Genomic DNA, 17,666 nt, shown 5'->3' with positions numbered 1-17,666 from the left:
TCCACAAAGATGCTCCTCGCTGCTGGGTCCCGTCCCTCACTGACACTGTCGGGCCGTGATGATGATGTCACGCCCGACAGTCAGTGATGGGAGGGGGAGTGGAGGAGAGGAGTCGGAGGGACGGTCCACCCCATCAGCTGTTGGAGGGGAGGAGACGGAGCACCCCATCAGCTGTTGGAGGGGAGGGCGGCGGTCGCGATCCATGGCCCCTCGCCCCTCCCTGTCGATCTATCTGAAGCTGTGCAGCGGCCACGGAAGGTATGCTCAGCGGTCAGCGCACTGTATTAAAGTACAATACTCTCAATTTTACTTCTGTGGTGCCCACAAGAGCCTGGCGCCCTAGGCAACTGCCTAACCTTGCCTAATGGGAGCGCCGGGCCTGTGTAAGTGGCTGGAATGTGATAGTGTTACAATGAAGGCAGTAGGAGAAGTGACGGTATGACATACCCCAGTATACCCCCCACTTCCACCACTGTACCGCAGCTTGCTGCGTATGGGACTACATAGCAGCAGACCAGTTAGAGTGTCCAATAGACACGTGAGCGCCAGAACTGGACCATGGAGCAATGGAAGAAGGTGGCCTGGTCTGATGAATCACGTTTTGTTTTACATCATGTAGATGGCCGGGGGCGCGTGCGTTGTGGAAGAGATGGCACCAGGATGCACTATGGGAAAAAGAGAAGCCAGCGGAGGCAGTGTGATGCTCTGGGCAACTGCTGGGAATCCTTGCGTCCTGGCATTCATGTGGATGTTACTTTGATACGTACCACCTACCTAAACATTGCTGCAGACCACGTACATCCCTTCATGGCAGCGGTATTCCCTGATAGCAGTGGTCTCTTTCAGTTGGATAATGCTCCTGCCACACTGTAAAAATTGTTCAGAAACGGTTTGAGAAACGTGACAGAGTTCAAGGTGTTGACTTGGCCTCCAAATTCCCCAGATCTCAATATGATCAAACATCTGTGGGATGTGCTGGAAAAACAAGTCCAAGTCATGGAGGACCGACCTCACAACTTACAGGACTTAAAGGATCTGCTGCCAACGTCTTGGTGCCAGATAGCACAGGACACCTTCAGAGGTCTTGTGGAGTCCATGCCTTTATGGGTCACAGTTGTTTTGGCAGCACAAGGGGGACCTACACGATATTTGGTAGGTGTTATTAATGTTGTCGCTGATCTGTATATATCCCTTAACATTTGTTTTTTGGTGGGAAAAATAAGAATAGAGAGGGCAGAAAGTCAGAGAGAGGCAAATGGGAAAGACATAAGGCATCAGGGACCTTGGACCAGACCAGCCTGAATCCAGCTGAAGCACAAACTAAGAATCAGGTCGCAGATATTTGTCAGTTATTAGACGGATTAATAATGCATTTGTCAGTTTTTTTTCTTACCTCTATTTGTTTATTTTACTGTACTGTAAATGTAGAATTTCATCTGGCCACGTCCCCAACACTGCTTTGCAATGTTGCATGTTATTAGGTGGACCCCAACCATTGCTTTTCCTGGTGGGCCCTTCATGACCCAGTCTGACACCGTCTAGCAGTCATTTAACTATACTTTTTTGTTCTTCCCTCCGTGAGATTCTGAAAGGGAGGTAAAGACTGAGGATGGAGCGGGTTGGGGGCGTTGTTTTGGCCCCGTCCCAACAGTCACGAAAAAAAATATCATTTTGCCGCAGGGGGTGGGGCCAAATTGGCACAATTCACCGCAAATCGTGTTACAGAGGCTCCCATCAAGTGGGCTGGATATGGGGGAATAGTCTGCTCTCCTGCGAGACCTACTCAGAGTTCAGGAGTCTCCCGTACATTCCGGGAGAGTGATCAAATACGCATTTAACAACTGTGATTGCACTGCACTACTATGCCTGTGTCTCCATAATAACTGGATATAAGAGCTGGTTGTAAATTATGGAAATGTGCATGCTGCAACATATTTACTTCAGATGCATGCTGCATTTCTGCATACTGACAATTGTATTAAACACCCAGTGCAATGTCAATACTCAGCTGTAAATGGCTGATCCACCCCCTTATTGCCAGAAATAGTGGGATTCTAGCTGTCTGCACTGTATAGGGTGGTATAATAACTATTTATTAGGGTGTAATGTTAATCTCACAGCGAGTACTATAGAACAGAATGATACACAGCACCATACTCTCTGTGATACTCCCAACATGATGACAGCCTACATCACATGACCACCGTCACATGACCAGAAGAAGGGAAGAGAGCCCTGTAGGCTGCTGCAGCAGGGCGGAGAGATCACGTGATTGGCACATGACAGGAGAGCAGGGAGCTGGGGGAGGTGAGTGCTGTCTGTGTAACTTGTATTTATATGTATTTATACTGTCTGCTCCTAATAATGATGGCTCATTGCATCGAGAATGAGACCTGGAATAATAATTACTGGCTGTGATTATTGCATGCAGCAGCTGTTACTGTGCAGAGCCAGATTAAGGCTTTGGGGGGAAGCTCTGGGCACTCAGGGGGTCCCCTCTGTGGTCTTGGCCATTTTGCCAGTAGCATCATTCACAATTGGAAAATTAGAAGGGGCCATATCACTAATTGTATTGAGACCACTGGCTGGCTGGAACGCTTTCTGGAAGTCCCCACATTTTGTAATATCATATATCAGACCTGCCAACATAGTCCACTTCCTGGTCCCCCCACACTATGACCATTTCTGATGGGGTCACTCCCTCATTTGAAGACTATAATTTGGGACTGTTGGCAGATGTGCCAATATGACTAAATGTGACTGTAACACTGCGAATAACTGGGCAGTCTTCTGAATAGAGGCAAAGTTTTAAAATGCCTTTTATATTTTTCTGTTTGTATTCAGTTTAATTGTTTTGCTATGTAGCCTGTGTGTAAGCTGAGGCAAGATGCTGGTGTTCTGCAGTGATAATACCGGACTTGTGGAAGTCCTAGTTCAATATGACAGATGTTTAAATCAAACTTTCCTGATTATTTTATCTAACAACAAGGTAGAAACAAGTAATTCATGAAATGCATACATTATAATTTACTGTTTTCTACCTTCTTGGTGGATATATCAGTAAACGTGACAATAATTCACTTTATAGTGTATCCCACTCTAATAGTAATGCTTATGGTAGTTTGTGTTATTTGCAAACAACTGTCCCTAGCTGTTCAGAATCTACCAACATGCTCTGTGACCGATTGTTCACCTCCGGTGTAAGAGAAAAACGCAATTGCCACCTCAGATAACAGACTGGCCAAGGGTAACCCCCCCCCTACCTTCCCCACTGGGTGTATGAGGTGCCCCCCCCTTCCCCACTGGGTGTATGAGGTGCCCCCCCCCCTTTCCCCACTGGGTGTAAGAGGTCCCCCCCCCCTCCTTCCCCACTAGGTGTATGAGGTCCCCCCCCCTCCTTCCCCACTGGGTGTATGAGGTCCCCCCCCCTCCTTCCCCACTGGGTGTATGAGGTCCCCCCCCCCTCCTTCCCCACTGGGTGTATGAGGTCCCCCCCCTCCTTCCCCACTGGGTGTATGAGGTCCCCCCCCTCCTTCCCCACTGGGTGTATGAGGTCCCCCCCTTCCTCCTTCCCCACTGGGTGTATGAGGTCCCCTTCTTCCCCACTGGGTGTATGAGGTCCCCCCCTTCCTCCTTCCCCACTGGGTGTATGAGGTCCCCCCCCCCTCCTTCCCCACTGGGTGTATGAGGTCGTCCCCCCCTCCTTCCCCACTGGGTGTATGAGATCCCCCCCCCCTTCCCCACTGGGTGTATGAGGTCCCCCCCCCCCTTCCCCACTGGGTGTATGAGGTCCCCCCCCCCCTTCCCCACTGGGTGTATGAGGTCCCCCCCCCCCTTCCCCACTGGGTGTATGAGGTCCCCCCCCCTTCCCCACTGGGTGTATGAGGTCCCCGTCCCCCCCTCCTTCCCCACTGGGTGTAGGGGGCCCCCCCCTTCCTCCTTCCCCACTGGGTGTATGAGGTCCCCCCCCCTTCCCCACTGGGTGTATGAGGTCCCCGTCCCCCCCTCCTTCCCCACTGGGTGTAGGGGGCCCCCCCCTTCCTCCTTCCCCACTGGGTGTATGAGGTCCCCACCCCCTCCTTCCCCACTGGGTGTATGAGGTCCCGTCCCCCCCCCCCCCCCTTCCCCACTGGGTGTATGAGGTCCCCGTCCCCCCCTCCTTCCCCACTGGGTGTATGAGGTCCCCCCCCCCCCCCCCACCTTCCCCACTGGGTGTATAGAGATGGCACACGCTAGAGGTGATCTTTGTATTTGTTAACCTGCAGACTATCAGGCGGAAAGTGATTCAAGTATATTTATTACTGGAAAAGTTTAAACAAGGTAAACCATTGAAGGTGAAATATATAAATTTTCTGTTTTGATCCTGCTAGATTAAACCATAGTTAACCCTCTCCTACTCCCGTCGTTTAAAGTCTTCACCTCCCCCTGAGATCATCACCTCACCCCCCCTCCCCATTTCCCAATCATGAGTCCTTCTCGTTAAGAGATGTTCTGGCTCCAGTGCTGATTACCTGCTCATAATTGCCCATAATTTCAGTGATTGCTCCTATTTATAGGGCAGGTGGGGGCTGCTGGGAGCCCTGTGCTCTGAGCCTGTAGATCATCCAGCATGTTAGTTCACACGGTTTTACTTCTTGTACTTTTCTTTCCATCCACTCCTTCAACAGGGGGCGCTGTCGCCATGCCTCAGGGTCTGTCAGTGGAGAAGCAGGCCTATTCAGTGCCGCTGATTCAGCCGGACCTTCGTAGGGAAGAGACGATACAACAGATCACTGATACTCTGCAGCACCTGCAGAGCGTATCCAATGACATCTTCAACAGGTACTTTGCTGTGTGTCAGCTAGCAGGCAGCCCCCTGTGTGTGTGTGTGTGTGTGTGTGTGTGTGTGTGTGTGTGTGTGTGTGTGTGTGTGTGTGTGTGTGTGTGTGTGTGTGTGTGAGCTCCCGGGCAGCCCCCTGTGTGCGTGTGTGTGAGCTCCCGGGCAGCCCCCTGTGTGCGTGTGTGTGAGCTCCCGGGCAGCCCCCTGTGTGCGTGTGTGTGAGCTCGCGGGCAGCCCCGTGTGCGTGTGTGTGAGCTCGCGGGCAGCCCCCTGTGTGCGTGTCAGCTCGCGGGCAGCCCCGTGTGTGAGCTCATGGGCAGCCCCGTGTGTGTGTGTGTGTGTGTGTGTGTGTGTGTGTGTGAGCTCGCGGGCAGCCCCCTGTGTGTGTGTGTGTGTGTGTGTGTGTGTGTGTGTGTGAGCTCGCGGGCAGCCCCCTGTGTGTGTGAGGTCGCGGGCAGCCGTGTGTGTGTGTTCGCGGGCAGCCCTCTGTGTGTGTGTGTGTGTGTGTGTGTGTGTGTGAGCGTGAGCTCGCGAGCAGCCCCGTGTGTGTGTGTGTGAGCTCGCGGGCAGCCCCCTGTGTGTGTGTGTGAGCTCGCGGGCAGCCCCCTGTGTGTGTGTGTGTGTGAGAGAGTGAGAGCTCGCGGGCAGCCCCGTGTGTGTGTGTATGTGTGAGCTCGCGGGCAGCCCCGTGTGTGTGTGTGAGCTCGCGGGCAGCCCCGTGTGTGTGTGAGCTCGCGGGCAGCCCCGTGTGTGTGTGAGCTCGCGGGTAGCCCCCTGTGTATGAGCTCGCGGGCAGCCCCGTGTGTGTGTGTGAGCTTGCGGGCAGCCCCCTGTGTGTGTGTGAGCTTGCGGGCAGCCCCCTGTGTGTGTGTGAGCTTGCGGGCAGCCCCCTGTGTGTGTGTGTGTGTGTGTGAGCTAGCGGGCAGCCCCCTGTGTGTGCAGGGCCGGATTAAGGGAATGGAGGCCCCTGGGCTAAGGGCGCCTCCATTCCCCCGTGAGGCCCCCAATGTGAGCCCCCTGTGTGTGTGTGTGTGTGAGCTTGCGGGCAGCCCCCTGTGTGTGTGTGAGCTAGCGGGCAGGCCCGTGTGTGTTTGTGTGTGAGCTAGCAGATCCCTGTGTTGCTGCATCTCATAAGACCTCACCAAACTGTCACAGAACATTATATTGTGTTAACGCCCATTATATCATCAGATTCTGCCAAACTTTATTGAATTGTGACATCACATTCTAAAGATTGGGACAATGATACAGGAAATATTGACAGAATACTGAATATCTTCAGACTGCACCGCAGTGCAATACAGATTGGCGTAAGAGGGCGGCAATTGGCAAAGTAACAACTGTGACAGTTCTGTTTGGTGCTTCAGTCCTGATAAGGTCACAGATGTAATTCCTCCCCTTATATCTCCTCCAAACACTCTCTCTTCCTGGATTGTAATTAGACTTAATTAGCAAAGTGAGCCCTCTGCAGATCGCTAGCTGTGGGATGTATGAGAGGAGGGCCTGGGGGGGGGGGTGCTGGGTCTGTGTGATTTAGAGTTTTCTGTGTCTGTGTTTATTCCATTAAATTTTACCTTAGAGCTTGTTGCACTGAAAAATGTTATGAATTGCAATGATCGTTTGTTACTTGGACATTTAAATGGACAATAGTGAATACTGTTTCACATAGCTTTTGTTATACCATCATTACGAAAAAGCTATTTCCCTTCCTTTCCTGACGTTTTTAAGAATTGATGAAAGTTTTTGCCCTCGCCTGATCTGAGTGCCGCCTGTGATGTACTTAGATAGTGTATCGAGGGGGATTGCATTTAGATGAATGCTAGGAATCCATTACTTGAGTGTTTAGATCTGTCTCCGTGTACAGGATCTTGCAGAGAGTGGAGACCAATCGGTCACAACTCAAGAACATCAATGATCGGGTCAGCCTGGCACAAGCTAAGATCGAAAAATTAAAAGGCAGTAAAAAAGCTATTAAGGTGAGAGCCCACCTGCTGCCTGTGGGAAACGTGTGAATTTCCTGCCATTATACATTCCTCTCTTGCTGTTCTGTGTGTCTCAACTCCCATCTGAAATCTCCACTTGTCCAGGTATTCTCCAGTGCCAAGTACCCGGCTCCGGATAGGCTCCGGGAATACAGTTCCATCTTCTCTGGCGCTGAGGATCCATGTTCGGAGAAAAGGCCACGTCATAAAATCCAGAGCAAGCACCGACCGCTGGATGAGCAGGCTCTGCAGGTAGGTGTGATGTCCCTGTCCACTGTGCTGAATATTACTGTACAATAATGCACCCTTCCTTCAGGCATGGTCCATCTTACTGCGTAGTTACATAAATAATATCTAAAGTTTACACCGTTTCAGAGATGATGGATGATAATGGTGCTGCTATTGGCATAATTACGGATAAGTGTCCTTGGTATGAATATGTGGTCTTGTCTTTTCTACAGGAGAGGCTGAAGTATTTCCCCGTGTATTTGAGCACCAAGGGTCAGGAAGACGAAGGAGAGGAAGAAGGATTGGGAAGTCTGCCCCGAAACATAAATTCTGTCAGCTCTCTGCTTCTCTTCAACACGGCAGAGAATCTGTGAGTGAACATCGACTGATACGAGACAGGATGTGGTTTTGGGAAGGGGTCTCCTCAATGAATACAAAGGCCAAGTATGAAGGGCATGACTACGTTTAATACTAGGAACCCTAGGACGCTGCCTAGAGTTGGCTCTGTCAGTTCCCCTCCCATGGATGTCCACCCTCCTGTACTGTTTATTGGGGATTTTCATTCTTCATCTTTTGAGCAGTCTCATTGAAACAGTAACTCCACCCGCTGTGTAGTTGGTGTAGGAGCAGTAAATGTACCCCACCTGAGTAGATATTATTTTGTGGAGGACACATGGCTGGACCTCCGATCATACGGTAGATAGGTCTTGTGTTAATTCTCTTGTACCTTCCTCACAGCTATAAGAAGTATGTGTTCCTCGACCCTCTGGCCGGCGTCGTCACTCGGACTAACCAGGCTCTAGAGGGAGATGACGAGGACAGGCCGTTCGATGCTCCTTTCTCTATCACTACGAGGGAGCAGTTGGAGCGTCAGGTTAGTGGAGAAAGTCCATGTTTCGTATTTTGAACCCGTGTGGATTTGTGACATCTGCATTGTTCTGAAGGGTTTTTTTTTCCCCTTAACTCATAGACGGCAGAGAATTACTTCTATGTACCAGACCTTGGACCAGTCCCTGAGATCGATGTCCCTTATTCCCTGCCGGACCTACCCGGGGTGGCTGATGACCTCATGTACATCGCCGACCTTGGTCCTGGCATTGCCCCATCTGCTCCAGCGGGTCCTATTCCTGAGCTCCCTACCTTCAGCACCGAGGAAGTTGCTGAACCTTCCAGGCCTGGTACTTTGACAGCTATTTTCAAGATGTCACATCTAAGACATTAAAATCATTTACTAGCAGTGGACACCCATTCAAAAATATATTTGAATTTCAGATACTGCAGATGGAAGACTCCTTCCTCCTCCACCTCCCCCACCGCCGCCACCACCACCACCTCCGCCTCCTGCACCATCCGCCATCCCACAGCCTGCACCGCGACCTCCACCGCTTTCCATCCCACCTGTGCCAGGAGGAGCAGGCCCGCAGACAGGGGATCCTGGTGAGAATTCTAATTTATATTTAAAGTGGAAGCGTCGTCTAAACCCAGTTTTGTGAGCTGAAGAATGCAGCCTATAGTATTGTACTTCAGTGACGTCTTTAGTTCTTCAACTGGGTGTAGGGGACTGTTAACGGCTACATATCTGAGAATACCCTTATGACTATCTAATAGTCAGTATTGTCATTTGCATGCTGTCTCACAGTTTTGCTCTCTTGTCTTTTTATACCAGTTGCGGTCCAAGGAACCCCTAAAGACGTGGCTAGTCCTTCCCATGGCAGAGCCTCTCTATTGGAGTCCATCCGACAGGCCGGAGGAATTGGAAAAGCCAAGCTGCGCAGCGTGAAAGAGAAGAAGCTAGAGAAGAAGAAGATGAAGGAACAGGAACAAGGTTGTCATTAAGTTGCTGCAGAAATAACTTAAAATTTACATGGGTGCCAAGTTGCTGCCAATCAGAAGCCCCCATTGTACTCTGCTGTCGAAAATTGCTTTCAGTTACTGAAAATGCTTCTGGGGCTGTGAGATGTGTACAAAGCTTTGCCCTGTAATTGGTCTGTAAAACAAAACCACTGCATGTCATTATCTGTGTATCCAGCAGAGGGCGCTCAGCAGATTTTCGCCACTTAATTTAATTAACCTCTTTACTATATGACCTTGATAGCCTATAGTATCAGTATGACCACTCTGGACATTTTTCTTCAGCACTGTTCTTTACTTCTGAGCCGCGCTGGGGAAAATAAGTTCTAATCAGGCCGGGACGTATGTAGCTTTTCCTTTTTGATATGCAAAAATATTCTCAAAATGACCTAAATAACTGCTGCAAGGCAGAGATTAAGTTTTCCAGAGTACAGCCGCTTCCTACAGTCATCTGTACGTATAGCAACCCAATCCTGTACGAATGCTGCACCAGGATTCCCTGTATATACATTGAGGTCTAGCTGCCTGCAGCTTTAATGGCCTGAGCTAACGTGCATTGTCAATATGAAACCGGAACGCCCCCCACCTGCTGTTTGTGGATGATAGGAGTTGTAGCTCTTTATCGTCTCTCCTTTCTATAGAGATGCATGTGACAATGGGCACCCATGACCCCTATAGCCCAGTGTTGTCTCTAACATGTTTTCTGTCTTACAGTGATCTCCACGGGAGGCGGAGGCGATTTGATGTCTGATCTGTTTAACAAGCTGGCAATGAGGCGTAAAGGTGAGTTTCCCTGTGTCCTTACATTAACCACAGTGACGATGTATGTAATCCCTGTATCTGTCTAGACATGTAGAATACCAAAACTTGGCTGCAGATGAGTCCTTACCGGGATCCTTTCATCAAATAGGTTATTTGTTAAATACAAGATGTTCTCAATCACTGAGAGCAATTTTCTGTTCCTACGTATGTATATGTTTAGCAATGAATAGATACATTAGTGTATGTGTAATTCTTTTTGATCATATCTGCGTTTGTTTTTAACTTTTCACTATCCTAATTCTGGTATCGTCAGTCCTCCATTATACTGTATATAATGGTGGGAGAAGACGAGTGTCTTTTTGTTGCAATGAAGTAACATAATCTGAGCATGCTGGAAAAAGAGGATTTATACTTAAGATAAATCGGTTTCTCTGGTTCCATCTGCGGGACACTGCTTAACCATGGGGTTGAGTAGGGTAGGGAGGAGTTTGGCACCTAAATAGTTCATTTCCAAGCTGCCGACAGGCTCCTCCCCCTGCCACCCCCCACCGGAATTCAGTTTGATTAAAAAGCCCCAGGAAAATAGGCCAATCAACCAAGAACACACAGAAGAAGCAGAAGAGAGGGATCGCAGTGTCCCCAGATGGAATCAGAGAAACCGATTTATCGTAAGTATAAAACCTCTTTTCTCGTTAATCAATCTGGGAAACACTGCTTAACCATGGGGACCTACTAAAGCAGCCCCCTTGAAGGGTGGAAACGATCTGATAGCCCGGCACGTAGAGCACTACGGCCAAATGAGGCGTCAGATGACGCAAAGACATTGAATTGGTAAAATTTTGTTAAAGTATGGACCGAGGAACGGGTGGCTGCTCTGCATAAGTGATCCGCTGAAGCCCCATTTCGTGCAGCCCAAGACCCCTAACAGAACGGGTAGAATGGATAACAATACGCTCCAGCACAGGATGGTTAGCACTGACATATGCTTGCTTAATAGTCAGGGTAAGCCACCTAGCATTAGATTGTTTAGATGCTGGCCAACCACGTCTAGAGAAATCAAACAGGATAAATAAAGAATCTGTCCTACGAATCTTTGCAGTTCTCTTGACATGAGATTTTTGGATGTGGTCAGGGCTCTACGAATTTATGTTCACTGTTTCGGATCCCTGAGAATCCTCTGCGAACACTGTAACAACTTTCTCCTGGTTTACATGGAAACCAGACACCACCTTAGGAAGGAATGATGAAATTGTTCTTAGAACCGCGTGAACCTTATCTGGTCTTTCATGATAAGACAAAGCCCCCAGCTCCGACGCCCTCCGAGCTGAGTCGATAGCAAGTAGGAAAACCACCTTCCAAGTTAAGAACTGTAACTCTGCCGACTAACTGTTCGAATGGAGGCTCCTGCAACATATTCAGGACCAAATTAAGATCCAAAAGGAGCAGTTGGTGGAACATAGGGAGGTTGGATATGAAGAACTCCCTGTAAGAAAGTTTCAACATCCAGAATCTCAGACAAACGTCTGTGAAAATATACAGAAAGTGCCGACACCTGAACCTTTAGATACCGTAATTGAAGACCTCCATCCAAGCCATCTTGTAGAAAAGCAAGAAACCTAGTAAAATGAAACGGCTCTGAACTGCAGACCTTATTCCTACACCATTTTATATATGTACACCAGATACGGTGGTAAATTCGAGCCAATACTGGCCCCCACCTTCTGAGACTGGCGTTCGTGGACACTAAGATCCAAGACCACAGAGCAAAGGACCTGTCTTCCAACAGATTCTCTCTCACAAGCCACCATCTGAGAGACTGTCTCGCCTCCAGGGATAACAACACCAGCTGATGATCTAACTTCAGATGGGACCCTGTCCCATTGAAAACACCGAGAGTGGATTCTGCCATAAGGGAGAGCCTAGAAAGACACCACCATCTTTCCTAGCCGATTCATGCACAGAAGGACTTATGGCCTCCTGCAGGACAGAACCATGTTCGTCACCTCTTGCAGGGACCTTATCTTGTCCTCCCCACCAAATCTATCATGTAACCTCTTGTTATGATTCCCTGAATCCATTGGTCTCCTGATGACTCTGCCCACTGATCTCTGAACAGCAACAGATGCCCCCTCCCCTGCCCCGCTTCCAATAGAGGGAGAGCGTCATGCTGACGGTTTATCCAGAAGCATGACACATGAGGGGCGTCCAGAAGAGGAGAATGAAGATGATCTTCCCCGAAGAGATTGTCTCCTACCTCCAGAAAATCTTGATCTAACCGTCTGACCTAAAGCGGCTCCGAATCCTACAAAGCAGATGCCAACTGTCCAGCCCATGCTTCCATCGCCCTGGCAACCCAAGCCAATGAAAACGCGGGTCTAAAATTTGTACCAGCAGCTGTAAAGACAGGCTTCAAAAATGTTTCCAAATTACGATCAGTCGGATTCTGTAAAGAAGCTGCTCCTAGTACCGGCAATGTAGTCTGGCGGACTAACCTTGCCACTGGAGTATCTACCTTCGGCAGCTGTTCCCAGCGAGCCACATCCTCCTCCTGCAGAGGATATAATGACCCATACCTTTTAGGCATAGCAAACTTTTTCTCTTGCTGTTTCCAGGAAGCCTCTGCAAACTCTCTCAACTCTGCAGAGGGAGGGAAATGAATCGCCTGTCTTGAAGCCTTCTTAAAAAGAGACCGGTCCAGAGACCTAGAGCCTGATTCATTAAGGAACTTAAATTAAGAAGTTTCTTATTTAAGTCTCCTGGACAAAACCATGTTACAATGCAAGGGGTGCAAATTAGTTTTCTGTTTTGCACATAAGTTAAATACTGACTGTTTTTTCATGTAGCACACAAATACTTGATAGCTTATTTGTACACTGAAATATAAAGTTGATATTTGTGTGCTACATGAAAAAACAGTCAGTATTTAACTTATGTGCAAAACAGAATACTTATTTTCACCCCTTGCATTTTAACATGGTTTTGTCCAGGAGACTGAAATAAGAAACTTCTTAATTTAAGTTCCTTAATGAATCAGGCTCCTAGTCTCTTCCACATCTACAAAACCCAAGGTTTGACGTACTGCTTTAACCAGATCGTCCATACCCCGATATCGAGAACTCTCCTCTGATTCCACTAATGAGGGATCAGAGTCCTCCAACAATTCACCTTCCTCCTCAGAGGATCCCTCTTAGTCGGATAAGTGAGAAAGCAGATTTGCTGATCTATGTCTCTTATTCTTAGGTAAATGTCTAGGGTTCTCTAACAAATGGTTTAACTGATCTAGACCTTTTACCACTGCAGACCATCCTGGCTCCCCCGAAGGGGTGATACCCGAGACGCTAGGGAAGGAGGTTGTCCTACTGCCGAGGCAAAGAACCTGTCCTCTCCGTAGAAACGCCTGAACTAATGGGGGCTACCGTTCCAGAGGTAGACGGTAACACCGCAGCTACCGCTGGACTTTCAGTTGTCCTAAATAATAGCTTAACTAAGGTACTAACCCCTTGTGTCAAAACAGCCGCCCACTCAGGAGGATCTGCTACCGGAATGGCGCTAGGCCGCTCCGCAACTGACGTACCAGCGCAATCGGCACAAAGCACCCCTGGGTCCTGATGTTCACCAGATAATTTACTGTTACATTTAGAACGGGTATAAAATTTGGCATGTGTTGCTTTACTTTTCTCAGACATTTTAACAGAAAATAAAGCTACCACACAGGAAAAAGTATAGGCACATACGCACAAGATATTTACACAGAAAATACTAACTAATCTATAACTTGGTCAAAAGATATTTCTGTCAAATGAGACTTGTAAATATTATGCCCTCACCCAATATGTGCCCAGAATATCTATACTTCCCTATCAGACATATAGACTATATATACAATGTACTTAACGGAGAGAAGCCTGTCAGCAGCTGCTTTTATTACTCTCGGAATGGCTGTTGTCTCCTCCTCAGCCGTTTTTGGCGCCACTGAGACCTTCGAAATGCTCCATCAGCGGCTGGGGGGGGGGGTGGGTTCCATTCGTAACTCCCACTTTGCTGTGCTCCATACTCTCCCTGCAGTGTGCCCACGATCTTCTACTTCTTTAACAAGTAGAATCGCCCGTGCACTTGTCTTATATTGATGCCCGATTGCGGAGCTTTGCACTGCCCGGCCAGCTACCAAGTCCCCCCCTTCTTCTTCAACGAGGAGGGGACTTGGTATGCTTCACTCTCCTCTACATGGCCCTGGGGACAGACAGGACTACTGGCACTCTATGCCAGTGGCAGCGCCGGTATCCTGTAGCAGTGTGACAGCGGTCTGGACAGACCGCTTGTCACACTGTGAGAAGCACTCACAGTCTGTCCTGAAGTTGTCAGCGGGAGCCATTCGGCTCCCTGCTGTCCGCTGCTTCTCCAGACGAGTGTGCTCTGTATACAGAGTACACCCGTCTATCATTTAAAAGTAAAAGAACGTTTTAAAATAAAAATGCTAACAGTGAACCCAATTCACTGTTCAGCAGCTCTCTAATCTTCAGCCCAACTCCTTGGGCACCTACATTAAACTGAGTTCCGGTAGAGGCAGGACACGGGGACTCAATGTACAACAGTAGGAGGTCTGTCATCAGCCGCCATAGTAACAGATTTACTGATTTTAGCCTTTCCACCCAGGCAAGACTGGTAATTTGGTTAGCATTGCTCCCACACAGCACTGGGGCTATGGGTAGGATTCCGATCAGTGTCCTGTGAGAATTTTGTGTTCCCTGCTCAGAGAACCCAGGGTGTCCTCCCGAAGTCTAAAAACATACTGCTAGGGTTTTGTGTTTTTTTTGTATAATCTGTTTTTATTGAGAACAGATTAAACAATTCAGTTATAATATCTGGGAAAAATAACATAGTTCATCCTCAAATTTTCAATCAAGTTAAATAATAAAAATAAGACAATGATAAGTAAGCACATGGACAAACAAATTGGGGAGAAGAAGGTACGGGAAAGAAATGTGGAGTTGGGAGAAGGAAGACTCCTTGTGGTAATAAATCAACTAGAAGTAGAATATATAGAAGTAGAATATTTGTTTTAACAATCCAAAGTCAGCAATGACAATTCCTATCTAGAGAATTTTAGTCGAGTTAAGAGCCTCATTCACAAGCGATGAGGGAGCAGTAACAAGGCGATTATTTACAACGTGACCATAGTGCTGAGTATTCTGGGAATTTTCCTTGGTTGAACATAGTAAATTCATCCATAAATCTACATATTTAAATCCGTCTAAACCACTCCTTCATACATGGGAGATTTCCAGTGTATCGGAATTTCCACTGTGGTTTTATTCAAATGTGTCAGCAATGATTATTTTTTTATTTTTTTTTATAGTCAGTAATGGGGACATCTGGGTGATTGAACAACCAAAGTTCTGGGTCTTCAGCTACTAAATAACCCATTATTGCCGTAGAGTAATCATGTACTTTATGCCAGAAGGGAAGTATGATGGGACATGTCCACCATGTCAGGGGAGATCCTGAACCCAAAGCACAGCTGCTAGGTTACTGGTCTACTGACAAAAGTAACCATCATGTGTCACTGGGAATATAGATTGTAGTATGACTAGGGCAGGGAGCGATGTGAAGGATTAAATGTTATCTGTAAAGCGCTGAGCAATATGTAACTTCTATAGATGGGACAGTGCGCTTTAAACAGGATTTAAAAAATAAATGATTATGGTCATGTTTCTCCGTTTATGAACTATGGATCTGTCTAGGGTCAGTACCAGAGCCTTGCACAGCAGTCCGTCTCGCCCGGTTGTCTTCTCACTCACCGGTCTGCTGTAGATGCTTTGAGACACAGATACCACTATCCGCTAACTAGGGATAAGTTTATAGCACAGTGCTGGGATGTGACAAGATATTGATGATGCTGGATAAAATCTATAGAGCTAACAACTGCAGCGCCACCTTGTGGAGCATTTAATACAGCATTCAGATTCTAGACTGGTATAAATGATTATGACCATTATCGGTAAAGGAGAACCAAGAATACCTGTAGCTGGCTAGTAACAATCAGTGTGTATGCAATTAGTCAGACCTGAAGATATTTAAGATAAACTTTGTTCTATGTGAGGTGAGATGGGGGGGTGGGGGTCAGGTGGACACCACTGCTTGAATGGCGAGGGTGTCATTGCTAGACTTCTGCTATGTGTCAGGAGGGACAGCTGGTAAAATCGGCCTCCACAAAGGAATCGGCGGCACAGAGCTTGCAGAAAGTCAGCCCCGCTGCATAATTACCTTTCAAAGTCTCAGAGCGGTTACTGTTGTGGCTGGAATGTAATTACATGGACGGACCGCATCAGCGGAGTAATGAGACTGGCCCAACCTTATGGCCCAGTGACCACACGTGGGGGAGGGGGGGCTGCCTTCGTGGCTCCATTGGGTGGGAAATAATTTCCCTCTTTTTAAAGTTACATCCATACAGTCGCCTTCATCCAGGTGTGTGGAAAGTAACGCCGGCATTATCAGCCGTGCCTGTAGATGGTGTTTCATAAAGTAAAACTATCCTACATGTTTTATGCTGTTCTCATTACAACCCAATGTACAGGAATAGAAACTAATAAATCTGCTACATTACAAAAAAAACAAAAACTTCTGGATACATCCTGGAGAGAAGGGGTTAATTAGATTAAACATCATTTAAGATGGACACTTTTTGACTGTAGCCTTTCATGTTTTTTTTTAGACATGTAGTTTTGTGACGCCCATTGCATACAGATCAGTTATCTCTGTGCACAGTGGGTCACATTATATTAGGATTAGAATTCCTTTTCAGATGTCTTTCTGGCCAATAACCAGAGGTTGGCTGTGCCTCGCGGGATAAGGACAGGTGTATTGTTTATGTTACCGTCTTGATGCCCATGTTTATACCACCTGAGTGATGGACGTCCAGTCACTAACGCTTCTGTTTCTTCCCAGGTATCTCTGGAAAGGGGCCGGCGGCCGGCAGTACGGATTCTCCTGCAGGAGCGTTTGCACGAATCTCAGACACCATCCCACCCCTACCCCCACCCCAAGTAACGCCGGGAGAAGGGGATGAGGAGGACTGGGAGTCTTAGGTGTACCAACAGTAACGCCAATGTCTATGGACATCTTCCCCCCCCCCTTATTTTTTTTTTGTACTGGCTGAAGCAGCGCCCTCTTGGGACCTGGCCTAGCACTGCACCTTCAAGCAAAACGCTTGGTTCTCATTGGTGAAATTCTGTAATGAAGGAAAGAAAACTGTATATTATCTGAAACTATAACATAGGTGTGATCATCTCACTTAACACCCCCCATGCCTATGTACTGTATCTAGCTGTATGTATGATGATATATAATAAAACTCTACAACTATTTTCATCACTGAATGTTTCTTCTGGCACCGTATAATAATTAACCTATGTAATTATAAGGAATAGTATACAAAATCCTATTCACTACTTTACCCATCGCCCCCACCCTTTCCAGTTCTGCATCATTTTCTGTCACTGTTTATATTATTACTCTATTACTCGATAGTAACCTTACTATCTCGCTTCTACCCATTCCTCCATTGCCATCCTCCCAAGGTCCAAAACCACTCTGGAGATCAAGACCTAGACGTTCGTATCCTGTGGAAATCCTAAGTATTCCCTTTATATCTAGTGCTGCCATGTGGCGGACACAAGAGTGTGTAGTGCGCGACGCCTCTCGCACCAGATAAGTGTCCAGGTGCACAGACATCCTCACCATTGAATTGATTATTGATCTTGTAAAATATAAAAGTGGTTTATCCCTATAGGAATGCTGCATGATCCGGTTATAAGTTAATACACTGGGGTGGGTGTATTTCTGAGTTAAGCAACAGGCACAATTACTGAGATTTGTATAAATGACCAAGAAAAGTCATGTGCCGGAAGTGAATCTTAAGTCTCTACGGCTCCTGGGAAGCTAGATTTGTATAAGAAGGTAACCGGTGACTAATATATGGTAAACTACTTTCAGAGAGAGCCTCCAGCCGCCGAACAATACAACAG

At 47.6% G+C, this 17,666-nt stretch overlaps 1 protein-coding gene across 1 annotated transcript; it reads left to right on the top strand.

Moving 5' to 3' along the window:
- The first annotated feature begins 2,195 nt into the window (after positions 1 to 2,195).
- On the top strand, positions 2,196 to 17,010 carry WASHC1 (WASH complex subunit 1). The gene is made up of 11 exons (XM_075210573.1): positions 2,196 to 2,307; positions 4,668 to 4,821; positions 6,684 to 6,795; positions 6,907 to 7,053; positions 7,263 to 7,399; positions 7,768 to 7,903; positions 8,000 to 8,207; positions 8,302 to 8,466; positions 8,696 to 8,854; positions 9,595 to 9,663; positions 16,588 to 17,010. The coding sequence occupies exons 1-11, from the start codon at positions 2,211 to 2,213 to the stop codon at positions 16,725 to 16,727; spliced, it is 1,524 nt and encodes a 507-aa protein (XP_075066674.1). The 5' UTR covers positions 2,196 to 2,210; the 3' UTR covers positions 16,728 to 17,010.
- The last annotated feature ends 656 nt before the right edge of the window (positions 17,011 to 17,666 follow it).

Source organism: Mixophyes fleayi, chromosome 4, assembly GCF_038048845.1.
Source record: "Mixophyes fleayi isolate aMixFle1 chromosome 4, aMixFle1.hap1, whole genome shotgun sequence".
NCBI lineage: Eukaryota > Metazoa > Chordata > Amphibia > Anura > Limnodynastidae > Mixophyes > Mixophyes fleayi.
The sequence above is the reverse complement of the archived record's forward strand: the minus strand, read 5'-3'. Positions and strand labels throughout refer to the sequence as shown.